The sequence below is a fragment of the Mobula hypostoma genome, chromosome 23, assembly GCF_963921235.1.
Source record: "Mobula hypostoma chromosome 23, sMobHyp1.1, whole genome shotgun sequence".
Taxonomy (NCBI): Eukaryota; Metazoa; Chordata; class Chondrichthyes; order Myliobatiformes; family Myliobatidae; genus Mobula; species Mobula hypostoma.
The window spans coordinates 47,802,972-47,828,860 of NC_086119.1; the positions used below are offsets into that span (position 1 = coordinate 47,802,972).

The following is a 25,889-nucleotide window of genomic DNA, read 5'->3' on the forward strand; positions in this document are numbered from 1 at the left end:
CTGAACTGCATGTCTTTGGAATGTGGGAGGAAACTGAAATACGTGGAAGAAACCCACACGGTCACAGGAAGAAAGTACAAACTACTTACAGACTGCAGCAGAAATTGAACCCCACCTTATAGGTAATGCTGTAAAGAGTTGGTTAACGGTCGTGCTGCTCAGGTTAAAAAAAATCTTTAACCTGAAATGTAAACTCTGTTTTTCTTCCCACACACACAGCCCGACATGTTGCATATTTGTAGAATTTTGTGTTTTTCATTCGGATTCATCAAGTATTGTGTGTGGCTTCTGATAATAGGCAGGGGTTTAGTGTCTTCATTTGTCTGTACCAAACATCACTTTAGTCTCCTTATCTCTCCAGAACATGCTAATTTAAATGAAATCACCAGCATAAAATTCTGTATTTTCTCATTTTAAATTTCTATATTAAATGTTGGATTACATTTTATCCACTTTAGAAATACTCTGTCTCAATCGACTTTCAAACTGATGACAGCTTGAGCATTCTCTGTTCGGCTAGAAAACACTGTATTTGATTGCTGTGAGAATATTTATCAATTGTTTTCCATTTTCACACTTAATCTAATGTTCCCACTGCATCTATCTTTCAGGCATAGTTAAAGCTTTCTAATTGGTGCCGAATTATGAATTGTGCCCATAGGCAGGAAGTTGGGAATGACTCAAACTAACAGTCCTGAAGAAGGGTCTTGGCCCCTAACGTTGACTATCTATTCATTTCCATAGATGCTGCCCGACCGGCTGAGTTTCTCCAGCATTTTGAGTGTGCTGATTTGGATTTCTAGCATCTGAGGATTTTCTTGTGTTTATGATACATTACTTAAAATATTGGCACAGGCAACTTCTAACAATTCAGGATTATTAAAGTTTTGTTTTTGTCTGGTTTTGGGGCATCTCAAAAGTGTTTACAACCAATTATGTAGTCATGAAATGTAGTCACTGATGTAAGGTAGAAAGCAAGACAAAAAGTATAGAGCAATGTGATTTTAATTGAGGGATGAATATTGACCAGGTCACAGGAAAGAATATGTTTACTTCTTTTTAAGTAGTCATGGCTCAACTTGCATAAAGTTCTGGCCATCATACTATTAAATTCATGGAATATGCAACAAATAACTCAAAACTTGTTTTTAATATAAAGCTAGGAAATTTTATAAAACACAGTAGATCAGAATATTAACTTTAAATAGGGATGGGATGTATTATATAAGTACTGTATTGTTAAAGAAATCACTATGCTAATAACATGTAGTTTTGTGAAGTCAGTACATTCCTTTGAAGCAGGAAAACACAGACTTAAGGATTTTCAACCAGTTTTAGGTTAGAGTCCAAGAGGATCAGAATTATTAGCCACTGACATTTCTGACAACAGGTAAATAGGTGAGGCTACTGCTGTACAGCGACTTCTATTGCCATACAAGTCCTATTTGTCATGACTTATGAAAAATATTTTGCCTCATATAAAAGGCCTCTCAAACAAGTCATAAAAGTGAAGATTGAGGTCTGTCTTAGACATTTACTTACAGGACCTGATTTAATAAGTGCAGTATTGGATGTTCATCTGTCACAATGTTTATGTCTTTAACTTTTCTCTTCTTCCCAACCACTCCCATTTTCAACATCCACTAGAGATAATCCCATTAATTTTTTAACCATATCTGAAAACCTCTCCACTTGATTTTCCCTCTAACCCCACAACCACCACTACACCAGCCCTTCATCTTCTCTGACACTAACAAGACCCACCCCTCTCTAACATCTCAATCTTCACTCTGATCCTAGTTCTTCACTTCCAAGTCTATCATTCAGATGACCCAACATTCTCCTTGGATTCTTTTAACCCTTTCCCCAACCTTCGGAAAAGTAACACTGTTTGTAGAGCTGTTGCTTCAGAACTCCAGTGATTCATGTTGAATTGTGATGCCTTGACTTGTCTCCGTAGACTATACATATTCTCCCTGTGACCCATAGATTTCCTTTGTGTGTTCACGTTTCCTCCCACATCCAAAGGTTGATGTGAGGATTGACATTTTAAATGCTACTGCAAAATGCTCTTACTGAGTAGTAGGATCAGTGAAAGGCGTAGTTGATGGCAATCAATTAGTTACAAAAGTACTCCAGTTCCAATACCCCCAAGGATGTATAAATTGTTTTTTGGAGTCCACTGTACAATTAGGGTTCCCATGACTGAAAATAGGATTACAAGAGAACTTATACACTAGCATGAACTTCTAATTCCAGGTAAACATATAAATAGATGGAAACTTGCATTTAGCACTGAACCACTTTGTATAACTTTCCAAACTTCCGGAGCTATTGTACAATGAAGAGTGAATACTATTTAGAAAGTAAATATAATCACTTCAGATAGGCTAGAAACACGAGGATTTTCTTATCTGCTGGCAATAATAAAATCAAAGACAACTCCACTTTTATTCTGTACCAATGAAGTCACTTACAGCTTTTGGTGCCACATAGCCTCCAGCTGCCATTCCCATTCCAGTTGACAACTCAAAGAGATCACTCAGACCACTGCTTGACATGGCAGGAGTTGGAGATGGACCAAATGTAGCTGGTACTGAAGATGGTATAAAGCTTTGGCCAACCTGCAACAAATATAGATTAGGAACAATATTCAACAAGGGAATTCTTTCTTTGTAAGCAAAGTTATACACATAATTATTCCCAAAGGCAAAGTGGTTGATAGGACAACCACCTTTTCAAAAAGAAATTTTGAATCAAATTCACATGAACTAACATATTTTGAAAGGACTGAAGATATACAACATTAGAAGCATCAGCAATATTTTAACAATGAAAGGGTTTGCTGTGTTTTTATTTGATGATTCCTATTGTAATTCAAACTACAATTACTTGTTGCCATATAATTTTAGTCCCATAAATAGTAAAACTAAGTTAATGTAGGAGACAGAGGAGAACAATAGGTAACACAAATAGATGAAGAGCAATGGGAGGAGACTTGTATTAGGCAAAATGCATAAGTGTAGAACATCTTGGTCTGTGAACAGTTTCGGTACTATACAATCTGCGCAAGACAAGAGCTATACAATAGAACTTATTACTTTCCCTTGTTTTACATTAAATTCAAGCACAGAATAAATGTCTGTCAAGATTCCCATTCCTAATTACTGTTTGGTTATTCCTGTAAGATTGGAGCATACAGGACAATTCCACAGTCAACTGATGCCCACACTGGGAGACTGGACACTTGGATATGCTACCAGCAGAGTGGACTGGAGATGCTCATGGAATCACACTGCAGCAAAAGTCTTTTTAAAAATCATTTCTTGAAAGTAAGAAGTCATTACAAATTTTCAAGTGTAATCCATCCATGACTTTGAGGAAAACTCACCGCTGGACTCCCACCAGTGGGCCCACCAAGATCTCCTCCAAGCTGAAAGATATAGAATACAAAGAGCCAGGGTCAGTGGGACCAGTTTGTTTTTAAAAAGCAGGAATATATCTAAAGAAAGACAATGGTGAAAGGAGGAAATCATTCATTAGCTAATTAATGAAGCAAGTATTTTCATATCCTGATCAATTTAATTTTTCCTCAGTGGAAGAGATAACAGAAAATTGCTCAAGGTTGAAGTGAGTTTATACTCATTTACTTTTAAAAATTTTTGATGGGCTGAGGGGGCTTGCAATTTTGTTATAGGTAAGAATTCATAGTTAATACTTCAGCTGGTAAGATTCAAGGAGGAAATAAGCAGGTAACAATTCTAGAAGTTAGTCAATAGAGCTGACCGGCTTAATAAAGATGATCATAATCATTAGGGAATAAGAAAGGCAGATTTCAAATAAAAAGATCAATATCAAGGATGGTTTACTTTTAATGAATTGAAATGTGATCAATGCAGAATTTGTGTGCACACTCCTCAAATGTTGACACACATACTGAATTGGATTATTAGCTTCTGCTGCAATCAATTCCTCAACAAACCTCAGAAAAGCAACTGAATCTTGCAGCCAGCCTACATCTAGATTTAAAAAAAGACATTTCTGGCATGACAATACACATCAATTTAATTTCCAAGGAATTGAAATAGGACATTTAATTTGCTTTATCAAATGTGAAGGTTGTAAAATATTTACAATCACTAGGATACTCAGTGCCAGAGGCTACAATATTAGATATAACTCTTACGCTGCCCATGGTCATTCATGTAGAACGATTTCAGAAGTGCTTTATCATTCTGATGGTTCACATTACATCTAATTATTTCATTCCACTGATTTCCTCACTCTTTCTACCTTCTATCTTTGTAAATTTCAGTTCAGCCAAAGTTCTTGTACCATGTCCTGATCCTGCACTGACCTGTATAGTTTCAGTTCAGCAAATCCTTATATTTAAAAAGCTCAATGTTTAAAAACCTTATGGTTTGATTTTTGTAATCCTTAGACCTTACAACTCTAGAAAAACATGGCCTTCCTCCAGTTCTGGTTTCCTACACAGCTACAATTTACTGCGCTTCATTATTGTCCTTCGGCTTTCTGTCAACCGTCAGTCTCCTGAACCACAGGGGTAACTTTTCTTACCCCAACACTTTCACAACTTATGGACTCACTTACAAGGACTCCACAACTCATTTACTCAATATTACTTATCTACTAATTATTACTGTTTCTTCTTTTTTGTAATTGTACAATTTGTTTGTCTTTTGCACATTGATTGCTTCTCAGTCTTTTTTTGTGTGTAATATTTGTTGATTCTATTGTGTATCTTTGTATTTACTGTGAATGCCCACAAAAAATGAATCTCAGGATAATGTTGATGATGTGTATGTACTTTGATAATAAGTCTATTTTGAACTTTGAAAATCCTTGCATTCTCTCATTAAATCTCTCCTGTTTTTCACCTTGTATTCTCCTCCTTTGACATACTCCTTAAAACCCCACTTTTTAAATCAGGCTTATAAAAATCAATCCTAATATTTTGTTATGTAGCTCATTTGCTGATAATGCCCCCACATTTTGCTATGTTAAAGCCAACATATAATTGTTAACAGTATTAAGTACCCCAAGGAAATGAATGGAGGTTCTAAGTCAGTTTGACAGGGAAGTGAAAATGCAATGAACATTAATCTTTGCACTTTTGTGACAAGCTAAAATTGAACAGGGTTTCCCTCTGAGTTCACTGCATTACCTTATGGCAGCCCAGTGCATTGACAATGCATGAACAATTGTGAGAACAGGAAATGCATAGAATGTCAGGCAGCAACTGTGCAGAAAGAAACAGATAACTGCCAGCCAATGCTCTTCTCCCAACACTTCGATGAAAAACCACTCACTTCAAAGTTAACTTTTCTTTCTCCACAATGTTCTTGACATGCTGAACATTTACAGATTTCAATCGCAACACAAATAGTATGGCAAATCTGATAAAAGCATGGTTTGGACTTCAGTGATGCCAGAAACAGTAGGTTTTCTGGACAACTGAATGTCATTCTTATATATCCATCGGTGAAAGGGAGCTTGGCAAATTGCACCGTGGTGAATGGAGAGGCAGTGTGGCAAACAAGGGCCCAGGTTAGATGAGAGGCTGCGCAATAAACCACATACTGAATTGTCAGGATTACCAAAGTCATACAGTGAATCATAGGAATTTAACTATATTTTGCTTTTATATTATTTCTTCTTCCTTCATGTTTATTTAATTTACCCTTAAAAAATCTGTAAAATATGAATTAAGCTTGCTTTAATATCTGGTCTATCCTAACTACAGAGCAAGATTGTGTTCATGTAAAGACTGATTTTACCAGAAGCAAACTGAAATCACAATGGTGATGATGGGAAAGCAAATCCCCCATAAGAGATACTTACAGATACTGAAACACAATAAGTACTCTATTTTGATTTTCTTCTGTATGCCCTACAGCTTAATGAAATAGCAAACATTATTCATTACTCCAAGTCAAAGAAATCTGTGCCCAAAATGTCTTGCCAATATACATTATATTATGGATTTCTCATGATGTATGTTCAAGAAGGCTGGCAAGGCATGAAGGCTATAAGTATGGGATAGTCATGTAGTCTACATCAATGACACCAGATCACAAATGATCAAAGATGCTTACAACTATATAGGATCACTTGTCCTAAATATTCCAAAAAAAGAACATTTCAAAGCTATCTGTAAGCAGCAAAGAGAAAGGCAACATATATCACATCACAATTTTTACTGTTTTGATAACAAGACCATAAGATATAGGAACAGAATTAGACAATTTGATCCATTGAGTCTCTGCGCCATTTCATTATGGCTGATCTGTTTCTCCTGTCAGCCCCAATCTCATCTCTTTCCCCCGCATATCCCTTCATGCCCTGACCAATCAAGAATCTATCAAACTCTGCCTTATATATACATAAAAACTTGGCCTCCACAGCTGCCCGTGGAAAAATTCCACAGACTCACCACTTTCTGGCTAAAGAAATTCCTTCTCAGTTCTGTTCTAAAAGATCGCCCCTCTATTTAGGAGCTGTGTCCTCTGGTCTTAGATTCTCCCACCATAGGAAGCATCCTCTCCACATCCACTCTATTAAGACCTTTCAGCATTCAATGTGTTTCAATGAGGTCACCCCTCATTCTTCTGAATTCCAGTGATTACAGGCCCACAGCCATTAAACACTCTTCATATGACAAGTTGTTCAATCCGGGAATCATTTTCATGATCCTCCTTTGAAGCATCTCTAGTTTCATCACATCCTTTCTACGATGAGGGACCCAGAACTACTCACAATACTCCAAGTGAAGTCTCACCAGTGCTTTATAAAGTCTCAGCATTACATCCTTGTTTTTATATTCTAGTCCTCTTGATATGAATGTGAACATTTCATTTGCCTTCCTCACCACAGACTCAACCTGCAATTTAACCTGCACAAGAAATTCCAAGTCCACTTGCACCTCAGATTTTTATATTTTCTCTCCATTTAGAAAATGGTCAAACCCCTTCATTTCTTCTACCGAAGTCCATGACCAAACACTTCCCGGCATTGCATTCCATTTCTTTGGCAGTACACCTAATCTTTTCTATGTCCTTCTGTAGCCTTTCCAAATCCTCAAAACTACCTGCCCCTCCACCTGTCTTCGTATCATCGGCAAACTTTGCAACAAAGCCATCAATTCCATCATCCAAAGCATTGACATATAACGTAAAAATAATTGGTCCCAACACAGACCTTTGTGGAATGCCACTAGTCACTGGCAGCCAACCCGAATAGGCTCCCTTCATTCCCACTCTTTGCCTCCTGCCCATCAGCCACTGCTTTATCCATCCTAGAATCTTTCCTGTAATACCATGAACTCGAAGCTTGTTAAGCAGCTTAGTGCATGACACCTTGCCAAAGGCCTTCTAAAAGTGAAAATACACAGCATCAACTGATTCTTCTTTGCCTATCCTGCTTGTTATGTCTTCAAAGAATTACAACAGATTTGTCAGGCAAGATTTTCTCCTGAGGAAACCATGCTAACTATGACCCGTTTTATCATGTGCCTCCAAGTACCCCGAAAATACATCTTTAACAATCAACTCCAGTATCTTCCCAACCATTAAGGTCAGACTAACTGGCCTATAATTTCCTTTCTTCTGCCTCAGTCCCTTCTTACAGAGTGGAGTGACATTTGCAATTTTCCAGTCTTCCGGAACCATTCCAGAATCTAGTCAGCACAAGGATTATGAATGGACAGGACCTGGAAGTGAGTTAGGACACAATTAACAGCTTTTGATGAATTCTGTTGAATCGGTAAAGCAGGATATGATGCCAACCAAATACATAATTAAATCCATAATTAACAACTGCATGGATGAAGGTCCTCATAACATGCTATAATAAGTCCACAGCTAAGCAATATTTCTGAGGTGGAAGCAGCAGCAGTTAAGGAAATGATATGTGGAAGATCGACTAAACGACCTTTAAAGTCTTCATCATGAACATTTGGAATCCAACTCGGGCCTAATTTGGGAAAGTTATCAAACATACTTGTCAATCAGCAGCCAGAGAATAATAGATTCTAAATCAATTTGGCGTTTTGAAACTGGGCACATTGGAGCACTGTAAACAGCAGAACTGTATTCTAATATCATCTATAACTTCATTCTACCGGACCATTAAGCCAGGAGACAATTGTGGTTCAAAATGAAGTAGGGCAACACAGGTATATCTAAAACCTTGTCAATGGTAGTCAAAACCTCAAAATCTACAGGTCAGTTCAAAGCTCCATGTCATGCAACGTTAGTTGAAAAATGACGATGATGAACAACAAACAGCCAACAAGAGGCAGTGGAAGTGGCCACAAGTGTAGCCAAGCTATTCCAATACAGCACTAACATCAATCAAACCAAGTAAAAGATTGTTACACTATGTTCTATTCTCAAATATCAGAGCAAAATTTGCCAATTACTACTCCATCAGTCTATCCTGGTCATCAGCTAAGAAATGAAAGGTATTGTGGACCATATTCTCAAGCAGCATTTGTTTATTCACTAATGCTCACAGAAATAAAGTGATTCACATTATTGAAGATCAGTCACCTCAACACCATGACCTGACAGAAGGAATTCCACAGGATTATTACCCCAGTACCCATTATCTTCAACTGCTTTGTCAATGACCTTTTATGGTCAGAATATTATAAGTAGTTGTACAACATTCATAACTACCCAAAATAACACAGCAGCCCATATCTGGATGCAGCAATCTCTAAACATTCAGGCATAGACTGATAAGTGACAAGTAACATTTCCACAATGAAAGCATCAGTCAATAAGAATCTCCAAAGCAAGAGTCTAATCACCTATCCTTGATACTTAATGGCATTATTATCATTGAATCCCATCATTATTACTCTGGGGAAAATCACAAGATGTAACCTGACCAAACATACAAGTATTTTGACTACAAAAGTAGGTCAACAGCTAGGAATACTGTAGCAAATGACTCACTACTTGACTACCTTAATCCTTTTTCTGATCTACACAAGTCCAGAGTGCGATGAAATACATTCCACATGTGAATGTACAGCTCCAAAATAATTTCACTTACCACCATTCAAAGAACATCCAGATATTCACAAGTATTTAAATTCTACATTACCTGTGCAATTTAGATACCATGAGCAGCATCTGTAAGATGCACTGCAGAAACTCGCTTAAATTTCTTCAATTCCATCTAAACCCACAATCTCTAACACCGAGGACAAAGACAGCAGATGCATAGGAACACCCCAATCTCAATGTCTTGAAATTATACCACTAGTACTTTATTGTAAGGTAAAATCCTGAAGCCCCACCCCAACAACTCTAGAGGGATACCTCTGTACCAGAGAACTGCAGTGGTTCAAGACGATGATATAACCCAACCTTCCCAAAAGCAATTCAAGATCGATAGCAAATAGTACCTTTATTAGCAGTATACTCAATTATTAATGTAAATAAGGAATTAGAATGGCAAGATAGTTAAAAGTCTTGCCTGGATGAGTACAGTTCCAAACACTCCCAAGAAACTTAACATCAACAACATACTTCATCTACTACCTGCTGTCTGGCAGTATACACATACACACACACATAATGGATTCTGGTTAATTAGGGCAGCCACTTATTTGTACAACTCTTAAAGAACAAAAAATAATCAAGAAAATTGTTGGGATTCCCTTTGTGTATTAGGACTTAACTGGGGCAGAAGACTTTTGCCGAACAATTTCTAAACAGCATCAGACTCGTGCACTTGTGTGGCCATAAGACACTACACTGTTCTTACAGCAAACAGTTTTTAACTATCGTCAGTTGTTACATTGGTGTTCAAAAAGCATGGATTTTTGTCACTAATAGTTGGTGAGAAATAAGCAGCAAGTCAATTCAGAACTGTTTTGCTCATACGGTTTTAAGCATTCAGCTTTGGAGATAGCAGAAATAGCTGTGAGAAAAAATGAAATGAATTCACTACTTCAAGTTAGGACATAAAACATAATACAGGACATAGAACATAATTCAGCACAGGAAAAGACCACTTGGCACACTATACTTTGCTGACAAGCAAATCAAAGACATGTATACATGAACCCCTGGACCTATGAAGAATTTGAAGGTATCCACAATCATCTTGAATGATACAATGGAAATGAAGATTGAGAAGATGCACTATGAAAGCAGTCCATTATCTACACTAGGTGTCTGCGCTGATTTTGTCTATTTACAGTAGCCACTGGATTAATTTCTGTCAAAAACTAGTAGGAACTAATACAGTTTTATAGTACTGTAGTAGAACTGGTAGTGTTCTAATTTGTTACTCAGTTAAACAGTCATTTTTATACTTTTAACTATTCCCATGAATCTAGCTAATTGGGTCAAATGTACATAAACATATATAACTATGACTATGATGAAGGAGAAATGCAGGAACTGTCCACATAATGGCAAGGTAGGAATGTTTTTATCAAGCTGACTGCATATGCTTTAAGGTGGCAAGTAATCACCACCTTCTCAAAGGCTATTGAAATGGGTAACAAATAAAGAACAAGAAACATCCAAAAGAGGATAATAGAAAATTGAATTGAGAATGCAAAAGTATGGGAAAAGGAAGGAAAAACTGTCTGGTGCAGCAACCAAAATGTTCATATAAAGAAACTTAACCATATAACTATATAACGATTACAGCATGGAAATAGGCCATCTCGGCCCTTCTAGTCCGTGCCAAACTCTTACTCTCACCTAGTCCCACCAACCTGCACTCAGCCCATAACCCTCCATTCCTTTCCTGTCCATATAGCTCTCCAATTTAACTTTAAACGACAACATCGATCCTGCCTCAACCACTTCTGCTGGAAGCTCGTTCCACACAGCTACCACTTTCTGAGTAAAGAAGTTCCCCCTCATGTTACCCCTAAACTTTTGCCCTTTAACTCTCAACTCATGTTTGAATCTCCCCCACTCTCAATGGAAAAAGCCTATCCACGTCAACTCTATCTATCCCCTTCATAATTTTAAATACCTCTATCAAGTTCCCCCTCAACCTTCCACGGTCCAAAGAATAAAGACCCAACTTGTTCAACCTTTCTCTGTAACTTAGGTGATGAAACCCAGGTAACATTCTAGTAAATCTTCTCTGTATTCTATTTTGTTGACATCTTTCCTATAATTCAGTGACCAAAACTGTACACAATACTCCAAATTTGGTCTCACCAATGCCTTGTACAATTTCAACATTACATCCCAACTCCTATACTCAATGCTCTGATTTATAAAGGCCAGCATACCAAAAGCTTTCTTCACCACCCTATCCACATGAGATTCCACCTTCAGGGAACTATGCACCATTATTCCTAGATCCCTCTGTTCTACTGCATTCTTAAATACCCTACCATTTACCATGTATGTCCTATTTTGATTAGTCCTACCAAAATGTAGCACCTCACATTTATCAGCATTAAACTCCATCTGCCATCTTTCAGCCCACTCTTCTAACTGGCCTAAATTTCTCTGCAAGCTTTGAAAACCTACTTCATTATCCACAACTCCACCTACCTTAGTATTACCTGCATACTTACTCATCCAATTTACCACCCCATCATCCAGATCATTAATGTATATGACAAATAACATTGGACCCAGTACAGATCCCTGAGGCACACCACTAGTCACCGGCCTCCAATCTGACAAACAGTTATCCACCACCATTCTCTGCTGTCTCCCATCCAGCCACTGCTGAACCCATTTTACTACTTCAATATTAATACCTAACGATTGAACCTTCCTAACCAACCTTCTGTGTGGGACCTTGTCAAAAGCCTTACTGAAGTCCATATGGACAACATCCACCGCTTTACCCTCGTCAATTTTCCTAGTAACCTCTTCAAAAAATTCAGTAAGATTTGTCAAACATGACCTTCCACGCACAAATCCATGTTGACTGTTCCTAATCAGACCCTGTCTATCCAGATAATTATATATACAATCTCTAAGAATATTTTCCATCAATTTACCCACCACTGACGTCAAACTCACAGGCCGATAATTGCTAGATTTACACTTAGAACCCTTTTAAAACAATGGAACAACATGAGCGATACGCTAATCCTCCAGCACCATCCCTGTTTCTAATGACATTTGAAATATTTCTGTCAGAGCTCCTGCTATTTCCACACTAACTTCCCTCAAGGTCCTAGGGAATATCCTGTCAGGACCCGGATACGTATCCACTTTAATATTCCTTAAAAGCTCCAGTACTACTACTTTAATCATCATAGTTTCCATAACTTCCCTACCTGTTTACTTAAGAACTTAAGAAAACATGCTACATAACCTAAAATAATCAACATATTTTGACGTCATAACAGACAAGGAATAAATAGTTGGAGATTAAAGCTAAAATCTGAGGTTCTTGAAGAAATGTTTTTCTGGATAGAGCCGAGTCAGCCTGGAGCAACAAGAAACTTGTCAGGATTCAGCGACAAATGTAGAAGGAAAGCAATTCTGGAGATTGCTTGAAGAGTAGCAAACCTGATACAGATACCAAAATGCAACACGAGGAAATCTGCAGATGCTAGAATTTCAAGTAACACACATAAAAATTGTTGGTGAACACAGCAGGCCAGGCAGCATCAATAGGTAGAGGTATAGTCGACATTTCGGGCTGCCCCAGACAGTCCTTCCAGGTGAGGAGACACTTCACCTGTGAGTCGGCTGGGTGATATACTGCGTCCAGTGCTCCCGATGCGGCCTTCTATATATTGGCGAGACCCGACGCAGACTGGGAGACCGCTTTGCTGAACACCTACGCTCTGTATGCCAGAGAAAGCAGGATCTCCCAGTGGCCACACATTTTAATTCCACGTCCCATTCCTATTCTGATATGTCTATCCACGGCCTCCTCTACTGTTAAGATGAAGCCACACTCAGGTTGGAGGAACAACACCTCATTTTCCGTCTGGGTAGCCTCCAACCTGATGGCATGAACACTGACTTCTCTAACTTCCGCTAATACCCCACCTACCCTTCGTACCCCATCCTTTATTTATTTACTCTCTCTCTCTCCTTTTTCTCCCTCTGTCCCTCTCACTATACTCCTTGCCCATCCTCTGGGTTCCCCCCCTCCTCCTCTTCCTTCTCCCTGGGCCTCCTGTCCCATGATCCTCTCATATCCCTTTTGCCAATCACCTGTCCAGCTCTTGGCTCCATCCCTCCCCCTCCTGTCTTCTCCTATCATTTTGGATCTCCCCCTCCCCCTCCCACTTTCAAATCTCTTACTAACTCTTCCTTCAGTTAGTCCTGACGAAGGGTCCGGCCTGAAACGTCGACTGCACCTCTTCCTAGAGATGCTGCCTGGCCTGCTGCGTTCACCAGCAATTTTTATGTGTTGACAGATACCAAAAGGTGCTTTTGTGGGAATAATGACAATTGTAAAGTGACAAAGTTTAATAGGGTCACTGTGAGATCCAGCTAGTATGATAGAGTTTGGCCAAGAAGATGAACTTCTAGCCAGCAGGTACATAATCAAGAAAAAATTAAAATCTCAAGAGGACCAGTATAAGCTCTGCAATTGATAGGAGAAGTGAGACTGGGCTCTAAGTTTTACTGTCAACATCTAATCTTTTGCTTATGACAAGCATCAGCTAAGTTTTACATTTGTCCAATGGAGTGATGTGATCTCAATGTTCAGAACAGAAACTAATTGCTACAATGAACTATTGATTATATTACTGGATTACAATGAATAGAATGGCCTTCTTTTGTGCTTTGTTTTACAAATATACATCAGAATATAGGACAACAAACCCAATTGGTTTGTGCGATGTTGTCACTCCATGTGCTTGCAGTTGCACGAATGGAATTTAAAGTGGGCATTTTCACACGAAGAGGATACTTATGCCCTGGTCAATTCAAGTTATAAACTCCTGTAACATACAAGAAATAAAATACTCAAAGGAGACATCTTCTCACAAACAAAGTAACTAGTTTTGGTACATTCTGCATTGTATGATTGCATTTGCAGACTAAAGAAACAATTACTGTAGTATAATAATAGCCTCAAAAGCTTTGAGGAGTGATGGCCCTCACAGAGATGACATTTTCCTCTTAGAAAGTTGTGAATCTTTAGGATTCTTTACTCTAGAGAAATGTAGTAGCAGTACAATGATTATATTGATGACAGATTTTTGATCTATAGGAGAGTAAAGAGTTATAAGGAACAGGCAGAAGACAGAACAGAGATTATGATCTCATCAAACAAAAAGTATCCCTGAGAGTCCATATGCCCTACTCCTATTTCTTTACATTCTTATGTTAATGCGGCAAGCAAAGTCAGAGTTCAAACTAGAATAAGCAGTATTAGAATAAAACTCAACGGAAATCAGCCCAATGTTTATATGGGCGTCTTGATGGGAGAGCCCATACTTACATTTATACCACCTTAACACAAGCTTGAACGACAACCAATCAAATATAACCTACATATTATAAAATGCTTCATATACTTAGTTCACAAATTAAAATACCCTTTCATTAATTGATTAGTTTTTATGCCTTCAGTGTATATGAGGTAGACCATTCTTATTCTCATAATTTTCAATGATCTTACCTTCCATATTCATTCAGACCCACCTTTCAACAGGAAACAAGTTTCAATGCCTGCCCTTATGTGATTGCACTTCTACACTGAGAACATAGTGCGCTGATATTGTTGTGCACCTCTAATTCTTTACCCTGTTGACACAATAAACTGTAGGCTGCATCACAGCCAATAATATGAAATTAATTCTGCAAGATATTATAAGTAATCTGGATTCTTATATGCTATGGCATAATATCAATAAATTGATAAGCTGGACAGCAGAGCAATGGCGAATGGAATTTAATCCTCATGAATGCAGATATGCACACAACAAAAGATGGAATGCAAGGGAATTCTAAGGAAGATAGGGACCTTTACATAGAAATGCAACAACATCTGTGAAGATGGTAGCAGAAGTAGGGATTTAAAAATCATTACTTGGCTCTTTAGCTGGGACACAGAAGACAAAACAGATATATATAGATATATACATACATACACACACATACATATATATACACACACACAACATATTATTTAGGTTGCAGATGGACCACTGTGTATATTTCTGGTGTCTACAGACTACAGGAGATAAGATTACACTTAAGAGAATTCAAAGAAACTTCAGTATATAAAACTTTTCAGCTGTGAGGAATGACTGGATTGGCTGGGGTTGCTTCCCTTGGAGCACGGAGATTGAGGGGAGATATATTTGAGATTGACAAAATTATGAGGGGCATAGATAGGGGAAACAGTAATAAACCCTATCCACTTAACAGAGATGTCTAAAGACAGAGCACACAGACTTGGGGGTCAGTAGGAAGATGTTCGGAGGTGATTGGAGATTTTTCATGCAGAGAATGGCTGGAATGTGAAATACACTTCCTAGGAGTGTGGTGGAAGCAAAGACTCTCACAACACTTAAGCATCGAAAAGAACACTTGAATCAAAAATCACTGTCCAATATCTCTCTTCAGTAAGAGGAAGTGAGAGGTAAAACAACAGAACAGGTGAGGAGGGAAAGTAACAGAAGAATGAAGGAGAGATGCTCATTGTCAACAGCTTTGGCAACACCAAAAGCAAAAGAATGTGCATGTAATCTATTGCATCATTCACAATTTTTTGATTGTTTGCAACTAAATTTGAATGTGAAGAGGAACTTCTCAAAACCCCAAAACAGCCATTTCTACTAACTTTCCATCCCCACTTTCTCAAGAAGTAATGCCCAAAAACCGATCCATAACAGCAAGGGGCTGCACCATGTTTCCCTGATAGCACTCAAATTAACCGCAGTATAGAAATGCGAATGCTGGATTAAAGGTGAATGGGATGCTACAATATATTGGATAATCAATGTCTACAAATATGGGTGAAAAACCTTTGTACATAAAATAATCAACACGTTTGGTTTAATCTGTGCAATGGCAGTTATGTTGCTGAAACTGGTTTTATTGCTCTTCAGGGACAGAAAAGTAAATTGAAGTCTGAATGATCAGCCTTGCTCATTATAAGTATTATCAGTGCGGTATATTTTAAGAACATTAAAAACAAACTAGCTATTTGGCTCCTTTATCTCTGGGCTGACTTTCCCATTTTTCTATTTTCTATTTATGATTTATAATTAAAATTTTTAATACTTACTAATTTTAACAATTTTTAATATTTTTAATATTTAATATTTGTTATCCAGGGAGTGTGAAGCGCAGAATCAAATATCGCTGTGATGATTGTACGTTCTAGTACCAATTGTTTGGGAACAATAAAGTATAAAGTATAAGATCATGATCTTCTACCTCTGCCAACTGCACCAGTCCAATATTCCACGATTTACTTAATATCTAAAATATCCATTGATGTCCATTGTGAATATGTAAACCAAAAGTTCAAAAGAAAACCACGGCATGTTAATTTTTAGTGATTTGCATATAAAGACACCCAAGTCCATGTGAACACCGAAACCTTTCAAGTATACCCTGCCTTTCCGTCTTATATATCAAAGTGCATTTTTCTATCTGCCATGTCCTAACCCAATGCCTTAGTCTGTCAATATTTACCAGTAGCCTCTCTTTATTCTAATCACCTCTCACACTGCCAGCTAGTTTTGTGTCAGCAATGAATTTGGAAATATTACACTCAATCCCCATCCAAATCACTGACATGATTTGTGAACAGAAATGTAGATAGGAGATTAGAAAAAGGTTAAACCTGTGTATTTTTAGGATAATTTTTCAGATCAAGTAGAAGACCCTATCACACCCTAGTGGATGGAATCTGCTGGACATACACATTTCTTGTACAGATGAAGCTCCATCTTCCGAAAAAGCTCTATCATACGATGTAGTTTTACATTCCACCCATACTAAATGAGAGACTCTGAATAAACTGGCAGATCAAAGCTGGACACCCAACGAACATGCACTGAATTCTACTATATAAAAGAGCCATGACAGCATTAAAACCCAGTCTTAACCTGAGGGTTAACGCCTGTTTTGACATCAGCTGAGGGTTCAAAGCAACCTGAAGCACTGCCAGTATCTGATGCATCCATTGTTCTCCAAGCGTCTTTTTAATCTCCATTACCATTCGTCCTGATCTTCAATTTCATCAGCAACATCCCCCTGCTGTGATCACCTCCCTGCTTACTCCTCCCCTCAATCAATTGCCCATCGTACCCCAAGTCTTAGGGCTTATGTGCAAAAAATAACAAAATGATATAATGGAGATATCCAAGATGATTTTATAGGCTAGGAGGAAATTGCTTAACTCTGATGGGGCCATTCAAAATAAAAAGCAACACATCCTTAAAAGCAAAACTTGACTATTAATCTGCAATGTCAGGAGGAACTATTAAAAAAAAATTGGGAAAACTTTGATAACAGCTGATGGCAGAGGTCAACTGAAAATTTAACACCAAGCCTGAAAATATTTTTGCCCAGCTAAATTTCAAATATGCCAGATAACTGGAGAGTTCAGCCAAAATCTAACTAAATGGCAAAATAGTTTCCAGGGGCTAAATAGCCCAGCTTATTCTAAAGATCTTTAGGACTGGCTTGGACTGACTAACAGCTTCCAAGTAATACAGTGAAGGATCACACACAAAGATGAGAGGCTATTGAAATCATGTAACACGAGTCAATGTGAAAACGGAAAAAGGCAAATTAGAAGGAAAATCTGAAAGCCTCAATGTGATTGAAGAGATGGACTAAAAGCTTTGCTAAATGGCAACAAAGTGAAAAAAGATGTAACAGAATGAAGTGCATTACCCGTTCTGCGTCTCCCATCTCAAGTCATAGAGTATGTAAGTTATGAGCAAGGAAGGAACAGAGGAAAGGAGAAAAAGAGCAATATTAGAGCCACAGATAAAGAAGGAGACAAAGCATTGTTTTACCAAATTAGTAAAAGTAGGAACTGAAACATTAATGATACATATATAAATCATCTCTCACTGGTAATAGATAAACAGGTTTGCAAGGCTTATATTCATCTATTAAGTATAACAGCTCTACTGTCTTGATCTGGAGGACTATTAAAGCACACTCTGGATATATTACTATCTTTGTTTCAAGATGCACATTGTAGGAGCAGTCTGATTGGTTTTTACTCCTAGCAAGTCACAGGCAGGTTTGGATGAAGAAAACCTGTTTGAACTCACCCTCCCAGAATAACCTCATCATCCTGTTACACAGTTACAGGGATGATATTCCAGCCTTTGAGCCTGAGACATATTTTGACAGTGTTAACCACTCTGAACATACCAAATACATTTCAACTGTACTTTGTCCTTCACAGCCCAGAATCTTTTGCATTCGCTCACCATTTATGCATCAGGTTGCTCTGAAGTGGCTCTCATCATAGCAGGAAAGCCCCACCTTGTCAAGGAAAGGGTGGGAACACGAGGTACAATCACTAAATATTGTGAGCCCTTGCAACTAAAATAGAATGTGAGGCATCTCACTCTAATATTAGTATTAAATCAGTGAACCTATATCTGTCGGATACCTGGGAGCACTGTGCAGTTTCAGAACAATTTCAAGGGAGTTGAATTCAATTAAGCTTCTTGAACAACAGTTACCCATTATCACCACCACGGGCTGTTTAAATAAATTGACCAACACTGAGCTCTCTTTCAGCTATGCATCTTAGTATTTTCTTCCTCCCGGTGGTGTCCAGATTGAACATGTACCTATGCATCTAAGATCATTTTTATTTTCATTGAACAATATTAGTATTAATTGCAGTTTTGGCAAGTTCACACACACCAACAAATAAACCCATGGACCTACTCGTAAACATATTGTGTAGAAGGGAACACAGAATATCTAGTTTTTACCTTGATGTTTTTTAGTTTGAAATTTTAATGACACTACCATTTGGACTCAATACGGAATTATTTAGTAGATTGTACTTTATTATGTTGCAACATGTTTTCTGATTTAACTCCTAAGTAACTAATTCTAAAATGCCTCCTTGATCTTAGAATCATTCAACATGTTAAGTCCACATTGTCCATGCCAACTGGCGTTTCTGTCTGCACTAAACCTATTTGCCTACCTTTCCTTTCTGAGTACCTGTGGAATGTCATTGAAATGTTATAAATTGTATCTAACTCTACACCTCCACTGGCTACTGGCAAGGCTAGTAAAACGCTTTACAGTGAAGGTGACCCAGGTTCAATTCCTGCCACTGCCTGTGAGGAGCTTGTACATTCTCCCCATCACTGTGTGGGTTTCCTCCAGGTGCTCCAGTTTCTTCTCACCGTCCAAACATTCTAGTTGGTAGATTAATTGGTCATTGTAAATTGCCGAGGTTAGGCTAGGGTTAATTTGGGGCAATTGCTGGGCAGCACGGCTCGAAATGCTGGAAGGGCCTATTCTGTGATGTACCTCAACAAAACAAATATAAATAAATAAATTCCACAGGATGCGACAGAGGTAGGTCCAATGACAATGTTCAGTTGGTCTTGTCTACTCCAGTCAATCCGAGTGATATTTAGAAACAATAACAGATAACTTTGATTTTTTTTCCTCAATTTAAAGAACTTAACTATGCTCAACTTAAATCCAGAGGCTCAACTTGCACAAGGTCATTTCCTAAATATAGCACTATTCACTCTATAACTTGAACAAGATTTAAAGTAAAAAGTTAACTACATGTTAAATTTTTGCCCCAAGAGCACATGAAGAAAATGATCTTGGCACTCCTGTCAAGAGATAGCAATCCATACTGAATTCTGAGTGGAAGTAACAAAACAAGGAAGAATGTTCATTATAAACACAAGAGATTCTGTAGGTGTTGGCAATCCAGAGTAATACCCAGACAATGCTGGAGGAACTAAGCAGGTCAGGCGGCGTCAATGTTATGGACTGAGACCCTTTTTCGGGTCTGGAAAGGAAGGGGAAGATGTCAGAATAAAAAGGTGGGGAGAAGGAATGTTTAAAAACTTGCAAGAAGGTGATAGGTGAAGCCAGGTGGGTGGGAAAGGTGAAGGTCTGGACAAGAATGAATCTGAGAGGAGAGCAGAGTGGACCATGAGAGAAAGGGAAGAAGGAGGGCACCAGTGGGAGGTGATAAGCAGGTGAGAAGAAGAGGTACGAGGAGGAAAGGGGGAGGGAATAAAAGAAATACTGGAAGGAGAAATAGACATTCATGCTGCTAGGTTGGAGACGGAATATGAGGTACTCGTCTTCCACCATGGCCTCATCATGGCAAAAGAGGAGACTATGGACCATCATGTCGGAACGGGAATGAGGATAGGAATTAAAATGGTTGGCCACCAGGAATTTCCATTTTTGGCAGGTGGAGTAGAGAAAGCAGTCCCCAATTTATATCGGGTCTCACCAATGTAGAGGAGACTTCATCGGGAGCATCGGATACAATAGACAACACGAACAGATGTTGCCTCACCTGGAAGAACTGTTTGGGACCCTGAAAAGAAGCATGGGATGAGGTGAATGGGCAGGTGTATCATCTCTGTTGTTCTGTCACTTCCAGGAGGGAGATTAGTGGGGAGGCACAAATGGACAAGGAAATTGTGGAAGTAGTGATCCCTGCGGCAAGTGGAGAGTGGGGGGGGGGGGGGTAACCAGATAACCAGCAAGTAAATGTTTACTGTACAAATGACTATGAAGCTCTGTTATGAATTGTTTCATACACTTAAGTTTGAGATCAAGTGAGACACTTAAGCTATTCCAAAGGGATTATTCCCTTTGGAACTTTCTAGTACAGTTCTTCCAGCCACAGACTTTTAAGACCATACGACATAGGAACAGAATTAGGCTACTTGGTCCATCAAGTCTGCTCCACCATTTCATCATGGCTGATTTATTATCTCTCTCAATCCCAGTCTCCTGCCTTCTCCCTGTAACCTTTGATGCCCTCTTTGACTAACCAAGTACCTATTAATCTCTGCTTTAAATATCAAGTCAAGTCACTTTTTATTGTCATTTCGGCTACAACTGCTGGTACAGTACACAGTAAAAATGAGACGTTTTTCAGGACCACTGTGCTACATGAAACAATACAAAAACTACACTGAACTACGTAAAACAACACAAAACTACACTAGACTACAGACCTACCCAGGACTACATAAAGTGCACAAAACAGTGCAGGCAATAAATAATAAACAAGACAACAGGCACAATAGCGGGCAGTAGGTTGGTGTCAGTCCAGGCTCTGGGTATTGAGGAGTCTGATGGCTTGGGGGAAGAAACTGTTACATAGTCTGGTCATGAGAGCCCGAATGCTTCGGTGCCTTTTGCCAGATGGCAGGAGGGAGAAGAGTTTGTATGAGGGGTGCGTGGGGTCCTTCATAATGCTGTTTGCTTTATGGATGCAGCGTGTGGTGTAAATGTCTGTAATGGTGGGAAGAGAGACCCCGATGATCTTCTCAGCTGACCTCACTATCTGCTGCAGGGTCCTGCGATCCGAGATGGTGCAATTTCCGAACCAGGCAGTGATGCAGCAGCTCAGGATGCTCTCGATACATCCTCTGTAGAATGTGGTGAGGATGGGGGGTGGGAGATGGACTTTTCTCAGTCTTCGCTGAAAGTAGAGATGCTGCTGGACTTTCTTTGCTATGGAGCTGGTGTTGACGGACCAGGTGAAATATACTCAATGACTTGGCCTCCACAGGTATCTGCGGCAATGAAGCCTATGGATTCACCACCATCTGGCTAGAGACATTCCTTCTTATCTCTGTTCTAAATGGATATCCCTCTATTCTGAGGCTGTGCCTTTTGTCCTAGACTATAGGAAACATCTCCACATCCACTCTGTCTAGGCCATTCAATAGGTTTTAATGAGATCTGCCCCTCATTCTTCTAAACTCCAGCAGTTATAGAGCCATCAAATATTAACCCTTTAATTCCCGGAATCATTCTCATGAACCATCTCTGGACCCTCTCCAACTACAGGACATCTTTTCTTAGATAAGGAAATCATTCTCGTTAACTTCCTCTGGACCTTCACCAATGCCAGCACATCTTTCCAAAAACAGAATGACCAGAAGTATATACAATAAATCCAAGTGCTATTCAGATCAACAGATGAGTCCTTCACGCAGGTCAGTCCACCGATTCGAAGCAATCCCATAGCCACTCTTCTGTACAAGTCATTAGTAACATAAAGTATTATACAGAAGAGTGGCTACGGGATTGCTTCGAATCGGTGGACTGAGCTGTGTGAAGGACTCATCTGTTGATCTGAATGAATACATCACGGTTGTCACAGACTTTATAAAAGCAGTTGTAGGCGAGTGCGTCCCCACAAAATCATTCAGAATCTTCCCCAACCAAAAGTTCTGTATGAACCGTGAGATTCGCAATCGGCTGAAGACCAGATCAGAGGCATTCAGGACTGGCGATCAAGAAAGTTAGAAGAGGTCCAGCTACGACCTCCTGAAAGCCATCTCATGGGTGAAGTGGCAATTCTGCTCTAAACTTGAACCAATGAAAGATGTTCGACAGTTGTAGCAGGGCTTGAATGGCATCACCTGTTATAAAGTTAAATCAAGCGACAGCAGGGCTTCACTTCCAGATGAGCTCAATGCCTTCTATATTCACTATGACCATGGAGGAACCATTATGAACTCCCACATCCTCCTACGATCCTGTGGTTTCAGTCTCTGAAGTCGATGTGTGAGCAGCCCTCATGGGGGTGAACCCACGAGAAGCATCCAGACCAGATGGGGTTCCTGGCCAAGTACTAAAGACCTGTGCTGATTAACTGGTTGGAGTGTTCATTGAGACCTTTAACCTCTTACTTCAGCAGTCTGAGATACCCACCTACTTCAAGTAGGCTTCAATTAGACCGTTGCCCAAAAAGAACGTGGTAACCTGTCTCAATGACTATTGTCCAGTAGCGCTTACATCCACTGTGATGAAGTGCTTTGAGAGGTTGGTGATGAAACATATCAACTCTTATACCTGCATCCCTCAGTCTCTCTATTCTACAACATTATCCAGGGTTTGACCATTTTCTATGAAAGACCTGGCGTGGTTCAAGTTATCAAAATGCGATACCTTGCCCTTCTTAGAATTAAATTCTCTCTAATATTCTTTGGTCCACTTCCCCTGTTGATCTAGATCCTGCTGTAATATTAAATGATACTCTTCACTGTTCACTATAACATCAATTTTGGTGTCATCCACATAACTTACAAACCACGTTGGCTATATTCTCATCCAAATTATTAATACAGATGACAAACCACTAGTCACAGGTTGGTAAACCCTCTCTACCAACTTCTGACTGCTTCCACCAAACCAATTTTGTATCCAAATGCCTGGATCCCATATGATCCAATCACATCTAACCTTGTTTCCCAGAAATGGTTCCTTTTTAAGTGGGTCAGAAAAATATGGATTCACAGTGTTTTCCTTCTCACATTTTAGGAATTCTTCATCCTTAAGCTCTTCATCATTTGTATCAAAGAGTCTGAGCAGGTCCAATTATCCTGACAATCCCAAGATCTCACAACTCTAATATTAGGGTAGCAGTTAATAGTATACATGTTCCAGATTACATACTACCAGTGACTAACAGCAAAGATAGCATGCCTCAAAGTCACTGAAGCACTGATATCTGATACCCCTCAAAAGACAAGAGTGATTTAACCTCAGTAATCTTTGATACTATTAACTGAGAATGCCAGAACCGCAGACTGCTTAGCCCCCTAGTATCTCAGTGAAACTAACCATTAACACAACTCTTATTCTTAATCACACATGACACATATTATACAGAAGGGGAAACAGAATTGAAAATTATTTATCACATCTTTCCCTCCCCCCCCCACTTTCCGCAAGGATCGCTCCCTATGCGACTCCCTTGTCCATTCGTTTCCCCCCCCCCATCCCTCCCTACTGATCTTCCTCCTGGCACTTATCCTTGTAAGCGGAACAAGTGCTACACATGCCCTTACACTTCCTCCCTTACCACCATTCAGGGCCCCAGACAGTCCTTCCAGGTGAGGCGACACTTCACCTGTGAGTCGGCTGGGGTGATATACTGCGTCTGGTGCTCCCGATGTGGCCTTCTATATATTGGCAAGACCTGACACAGACTGGGAGATCATTTTGCTGAACACCTACGCTCTGTCCGCCAGAGAAAGCAGGATCTCCCAGTGGCCACACATTTTAATTCCACATCCCATTCCCATTCTGACATGTCTATCCACGGCCTCCTCTACTGTAAAGATGAAACCACACTCAGGTTGGAGGAACAACACCTTATATTCCCTCTGGGTAGCCTCCAACCTGATGGCATGAACTTTGACTTCTCTAACTTCCGCTAATGCCCCACCTCCCCCTCATACCTTATCTGTTATTTATATACACACATTCTTTCTCTCTCTCTCTCTCTCTCTCCTTTTTCTCCCTCTGCCCCTCTGACTATTCCCCTTGCCCATCCTCTGGGCTTCCCCCCTCCCCCTCTTCCTTCCCCCTGGGCCTCCTGTCCCATGATCCTCTCATACCCCTTTTGCCAATCACCTGTCCAGCTCTTCCCTCCCCCTCCTGTCTTCTCCTATCATTTTGGATCTCCCCTCCCCCTCGCACTTTTTAATCTCTTACTAGCTCTTCCTTCAGTTAGTCCTGACGAAGGGTCTCGGCCTGAAACGTCGACTGTACCTCTTCCTAGAGATGCTGCCTGACCTGCTGCGTTCACCAGCAACTTTGATGTGTGTTACTTGAAAATTATTGATGTGTTTTTTGTTGTTTTTTTCTCTCCCCTCACTTTATTTGATATTTTTTCTTCTTTTTCCACTTGTCTGACAAATGTCAAAGTACCTACACCTCTCGTCATATTGGGAATGGCTTACAGCAATAATAGAAAGCACTTTTTATTTCTTTTGCACTGAATTATAAAACCAGGATACTGCCTAGAGTTGGGCCCTCTTTCTTTGCAAGCAAATTCATAGCAACTGAGTGGCCTGGGAGTCTGATTACTTGATCAGATCTCTTTCTTCATTTTCATGCAATCGAACATCCACCTTCAGAGGCATGTAACCCTTGTTATTGTGGTTCAAATGAGGCTGTAAGCAAACTGCAGATGGACAGCGATACGTAACAAAAAACTGCTTTCTGGCAGCGTCAATTACATATCCTGCAGCTTAGCAGGGAACTGACTTTAGCCTCTGTGAAAGAAGTTAGTTAGACTAACTTCCAGGTGACCAACATCATCCTCAAAGCATCCTTAAAGCCCAGAATTGAATGCCCATCCTGATGCCATTTTATACTACGAGCCCTCTTCCTGTCCGTCATACATATCCCTCCATTTCCTTCATATTCATAGTATATTTAAAAGCTTCTTAAATTCCACTAACCTGCCTGCTTCCATTAGTACCCCTGTGGTAGGAGTGTGCAACTCAGACACTGATCTTCTGATGTTATTTCCTCCCAAATGAACGACCTTAACTGCATCATCTGAACTTTAGTGAAGAAATACTGGCTGCTACTATTGCATATAAATTATACGTAGCTTATTTTCTCTTTCTCCACTTATTTGTCAAGTATCCTTTCAATTGTGCATTACTAATCCATTTAATCTTCAACTTCTTTTAAACTTTAAGTTTTTACCTTGCATTACTCTTTTTAGTAGACCAATTCTGTCCCCCAGCTGCAACGGTAACATACATTTATCCTAATCAGTTTGCAATTTTGTCGGATACCAAGTTGTGGAAATAGAATCATACAAAATCCCTTACGTCAGCAAAAGAGAGACTTGGTACTATTGTACACCTACTCCTATTTTGAATTAGTAATATTTATTTATGAGACAAAGTAAGTTATGACTATAGAAGG

The 25,889-nt window shown here is 39.3% G+C and overlaps 1 protein-coding gene across 2 annotated transcripts in view; it reads right to left on the minus strand.

Annotated features, from left to right (window-relative positions):
- ap2b1 (adaptor related protein complex 2 subunit beta 1) overlaps positions 1-25,889 on the minus strand; it is a 275,766-nt gene that overhangs the window by 121,339 nt on the left and 128,538 nt on the right. The window contains exons 15-16 of one of the 2 annotated variants that reach the window (XM_063031460.1): positions 3,392-3,433; positions 2,478-2,624 (exon numbers count right to left, since the gene is read on the minus strand). In XM_063031460.1, the coding sequence (XP_062887530.1) occupies positions 2,478-2,624; positions 3,392-3,433 (189 nt within the window). The remainder of the gene's footprint in view (positions 1-2,477; positions 2,625-3,391; positions 3,434-25,889) is intronic. The other variant, XM_063031461.1, reaches the window with a different exon arrangement.